General features: G+C 44.4%; 1 protein-coding gene across 1 annotated transcript in view; it reads left to right on the forward strand.

Moving 5' to 3' along the window:
* Positions 1 to 876: 876 nt before the first annotated feature.
* Positions 877 to 4766, forward strand: part of LOC119298810 (pyridine nucleotide-disulfide oxidoreductase domain-containing protein 2-like) — a 5297-nt gene continuing 1407 nt past the window's right edge. The window contains exons 1-13 of the mRNA XM_037576109.1: positions 877 to 1246; positions 1426 to 1587; positions 1688 to 1870; positions 1967 to 2024; positions 2194 to 2244; positions 2322 to 2404; positions 2744 to 2831; positions 3037 to 3081; positions 3164 to 3238; positions 3344 to 3412; positions 3678 to 3793; positions 4287 to 4399; positions 4631 to 4710. Coding sequence (XP_037432006.1) covers positions 921 to 1246; positions 1426 to 1587; positions 1688 to 1870; positions 1967 to 2024; positions 2194 to 2244; positions 2322 to 2404; positions 2744 to 2831; positions 3037 to 3081; positions 3164 to 3238; positions 3344 to 3412; positions 3678 to 3793; positions 4287 to 4399; positions 4631 to 4710 — 1449 coding nt within the window. The 5' untranslated portion in view covers positions 877 to 920. The remainder of the gene's footprint in view (positions 1247 to 1425; positions 1588 to 1687; positions 1871 to 1966; positions 2025 to 2193; positions 2245 to 2321; positions 2405 to 2743; positions 2832 to 3036; positions 3082 to 3163; positions 3239 to 3343; positions 3413 to 3677; positions 3794 to 4286; positions 4400 to 4630; positions 4711 to 4766) is intronic.

The raw sequence follows: 4766 nt of genomic DNA on the forward strand, positions 1-4766 counted from the left end.
TGCACCAAAAAAAATGCCCAATAGGCAGATTTGGGTATGAAATTTCCCATTTCTCTTGCTCTTTGTTGATCTTAATATATTCATCATTACAACTCAATGATATTGACATATATCTTGATCTTGATGGCATTCATTCCAAAACATCCAATTTTCTTATTGCATCACACATGAAACATGTCGTCATACATAGGGGACGACATATAATTGGAGAAAGAAGAAAACTAGTATCATCTTGAACGCATTTTTTTACTGATTATTCCGTGTCCAACTTTTTTTTTCATTATACTGGTCATTGTTTTCCTTGATAATTATCATATCTAAAGTGTCCGTGTGTTTCCTCAAAAAACAAAATGTTGCTTCACACGTCACTGCAAATACCTTAATCTCCAAAAAAGACAATTATTTTTGGCCTTTTCTCTAGACCCGAGTAATGTCGTTTTGGGCTCGCACTTCCCCTTAGACCCGGGCATGGACAGCCCGACCCGAAAGCCAGACATCTGGGCGTAGTTCGGGTTCAGCTTTTCTACCCGAAGCCCGGCCTAAAAGCTCGAAAAGGGCATTAATCACTATTTTATTACAAATATAGGTATAATATATATCATTTAAATATCCCAAAATTAATCATTTCAATTCAAAAAGGTCACTGTTCATGTGTTTCAGGCCGGGCCGGGCCAGGCTAGGGCTTGAGATTTTGAGATCGGTCTTCGATAACGTCCGGCCCGACAAATGCCCAGGTTTACTTTCCCTCATGGCAAAGCAAAAGGGACACGTATTTTCCCAAATCCGCCTTCCTACGAGTGCCGCCGCGAGTCGCACTAACAACCACGCCCTCACTCACTGGCCACCTGAAACAGAAACAGAAACAGAAAGATTCTCTCTCAAGTCCGGCCGGCGGCTAAACCCAAACCCCGCGGAGCCCGATGTCGCCGGCGGCGACGCGCATCCTGCTCGCGGGCGCCCGGCTCCGCGGCCGCGGCCTCTCCACGTCGGCCGAGCCCTCTCCCTCCCCCTCGCTGTCCCCCTCGCAGCTCCCGAGGGGCAAGCGCTGGGACGCGGTGGTGATCGGCGGCGGCCACAACGGGCTCGCGGCCGCCGCCTACCTCGCGCGCGCCGGCCGCTCCGTCGCCGTGCTGGAGCGGCGGGGCGTCCTCGGCGGCGCCGCCGTGTCCGAGTCGGACCTCGTCCCGGGCTTCCGCTTCTCCCGCTGCAGCTACCTCCTCAGCCTCCTCCGCCCCGCCCTCATCCGGTAACGCGTCTCCCGATCCCCTCCTCTTTCTGCGATCGATCTCAGCCTCCATTTCCATCGGATTTACTTACAAACCGGGCCCCTGTTCCGTACCTGCATTCTGAAATTCTGTGAGGACGTATGTACTGAAGAACTGATGCTTATGCCACTGCCACTGCTACTGATGATGGATGATTCAGGGAGTTGGAGCTGGAGAGGCACGGCCTGAAGCTCCTGCCGCGGAGCCCGTCGTCGTTCACGCCGTGCCTCGACGGCCGGTACCTGCTCCTCGGCCCGGACGCAGAGCTGAACCGCTCTGAGATTGGCAAGTTCTCCAAAAAAGATGCAGAGGCATACCCGAGGTGACAGACAGACACACCGAGAATTCACTGTGGTTTCCTCTGTGCGTTTCAGCTTGGATTTGTCTTTTACACTAGCAATGGGTTTGATGTGTGAATGTAGGTACGAGGAGCAGCTAGAGAAGTTCTGCAAGCTCATGGACTTCGTCATAGACTCGCCTCCGCCGGAGCTGAGGCAGCTGTACCATGCTTCCATGGTCGACAGGATGAAGGATAAGGTCGACAAGTCAGTGTTCTGGAGCAAGCTTCTTGGCATCGTGATGCAACAGGGGCAAAAGGACATGGTGTGAGTACTAAATACATCACCTCTCTTAGTGATGTTACTGTTGCAGCCATTTGCGAACAATGCAGTATGTAAAGTTAAATCTTTTTACACTGGCAGGAACTTCTTCGACCTTCTTCTGTCGCCAGCGTCGAAGGTCTTGAATAACTGGTTTGAGGTTGAAAGCTTGCTTCCCTCTTCTCTGAAACACTTCTCTTCTGTCTTCACAATGAACATATGGAGAAAACTGTATTGCATTTGACCATCTACACATGTCGGATGAGAATAACTTCTTGAGTTCTTGTGTAACTTCTTGAGTTCTTGTGCTGACCGCTCTGGTACTACAGGGTGATGTATTGAAGGCGACCCTGGCGACTGATGCTGTGATTGGTACTATGGTAAGGGTGCATTACTTAATCCACTTTTTTGTGTGCCTGCTGGATTAGTGTTTGACAATTGCGTCTCCCCTGTATAGGCTGGTGTGAACACTCCAGGATCAGGATATGTTCTCCTGCACCACATCATGGGAGAAACTGGTGGTCAACGTGGTGTTTGGGCGTATGCTTCTGACCATATCCATGTTATTCTGTTCCACCATAAAAATATGTAGTTAGCAAAAAGCCAAAAACCTATAGGATAATGTAGCCTTCATTGTTCTACATACACTTGAAACTGAATAAAGGATTGCTGGTGCTCATCTCCATTGGCTAGGAAAACAAGTATTCAGTTGCCTTAGAGTCAGTTTCAAGGGTTGATGTCACAGGAAATGTCATCACACTCTACCCAAATTTGTTGGTGTTGCCACTTTTAGTTCTTTATTTAGTTGGTGTCTTCGTTTACCTTTTTTTTTTTCTCTTTTTCAGAAAACCTTTCATTCATTTTTTTATACACTTGCAGGTATGTCGAAGGTGGTATGGGCTCAGTCTCATCAGCTATAAGCAAAGCAGCTCTGGAAGCAGGCGTGCAAATTGTAACAAATGCTGAGGTGCATTTTCTCTTCTTGTGCAAGCCCTCTTTGTTGCATGTCGATCATGTTTGGCTGAACAAATAATTAAAATCAAAGCAGACCAGAAAGAAAACTGGATTTTACATCGAAGAAGTCATTAACTATGTAGTGGCATAAATTTAATTGTGAGAGCAATTTTTTATTTGTCGTTTCTTGCCTCACTTGCCCAAGTGTTTTTGCATAGGTTTCACAAGTAATGGTCGATGAAACTACTGGAAAGGTGCAAGGGGTAAGTCTTGGACTAATCAGCAAGTGTATGCGCACTGTGTAGTTCATTTCTTTCCACCTATTGAAGGATTGCGAATCTGTAGGTTGCTTTGGCTGATGGAACCGAGTTGCACTCATCAGTTGTGTTATCAAATGCCACACCGTATAAAACATTTGTGGTAAGAATCACTCTGAATATGTATTGGTGTGAAGATTTATTAGCTCTACCTTTGCAGGCATAATTAGAAAATATCCTCTAAATTGACACCTGGTTTTGTTTGCAGGACCTTGTGCCTGCCAATACTCTTCCAGAGGAGTTCCTCTGTGCCATCAAGACAGCGGATTATAGCTCTGTAAGTACTTAGTTACTAGCTTATTTAAATAAAGGAACTACATTGGTGGTGTGCGTTCTTACAAATATCTGTCTACGCAATATACGATGATAACCTTGTTCATTTACTTGTATAGTCTATCTATTATCCTTGCATTTCATTAGTATGGATGCCAAAGTTTTCTCAAGTAAAAAGAACTCGTGATTGTGGGAAAGCTATTTGTGGTCCACATTGACTTTCAGTAACCAACTTGTAATATTGTTGCTAACTATGCTCTGGAGAACAGGCAACAACGAAGATCAACGTTGCTGTTGATGCGCTGCCACAGTTTCGCTGTTGCAAAAACATCAACCGTAAAGGTGGCCCGGAGCACATGGGCACCATACACATTGGATCTGAAAGGTACTTAAGTTAGGGAATAGTTCCTACTTTGGCACATATTTATCAACTGTGTCTATTGTTCTTCTGCATATCTGTGGACAAGCAACAATCTATGAGACACTGTTTGTTATCTTTGTCCTGTTCATGTATAGCAGGGCAAGGAAAATAATCTCTTAATTCAACATTGTCACTCTTCAATAGAAAATTCTGCTGTTTACATTTATGTTCCTTGCTTGTCATGTCAACCTGATGCACCAACTTGGTAGCCTACATCTATGTATTGAAGTACATGTTATTGCTAGTACCTCAGGATAATAAAGAGCATAGTCTGGCCAGGCTAAGTAGTCATAAGATGTCCGAGTTGTGGATTAGCATTTTCATTCTTCTAAGAAAAAGCTAGATGATCTGGCCAATCAATTCTTTTGTGTGAGACGATTTTTGTATAGTTCAGCAGTCACTTTTTCAGACTTAAGTCGTGTTACATTTCAATATGGAACTTTTACTTGCTCTTCAGCATGGAGGAAATCGATATAGCATACAAGGAAGCCGCAGGCGGCTTCTCATCCACAAGGCCTGTAATAGAAATGACAATTCCTTCAGTCTTAGATAAGACCATCTCTCCACCAGGTATGCCATTTTCTTTTGCTTCCCCATAATTGCATCTGAGTAAATTTACCATTCTGGCAATATTTAATTGTAAGGAACCTTTTCTGTGTACACTAAATTTACATTTTAAAGTTAACGTGTTCAAGGTCATTTTGGATGTTTATAATGTTGTGATCTCCCATATTGTGTATATACTTCACATGGAGTTATGGACTGACTCATATTCCATCTTTCACTTTATCCTTTGGATAGGTCAGCATGTTATTAATCTTTTTGTTCAGTACACGCCCTACAAACTGTCAGAAGGCAGTTGGCAGGATCCGGCTGTTAGAGTAAGTTGATCCTTCTTACATTTTGATTTCATGACGCACTGTATGTTTAATCTTTG

The sequence above is a fragment of the Triticum dicoccoides genome, chromosome 5A (genome assembly GCF_002162155.2).
Source record: "Triticum dicoccoides isolate Atlit2015 ecotype Zavitan chromosome 5A, WEW_v2.0, whole genome shotgun sequence".
Taxonomy (NCBI): Eukaryota; Viridiplantae; Streptophyta; class Magnoliopsida; order Poales; family Poaceae; genus Triticum; species Triticum dicoccoides.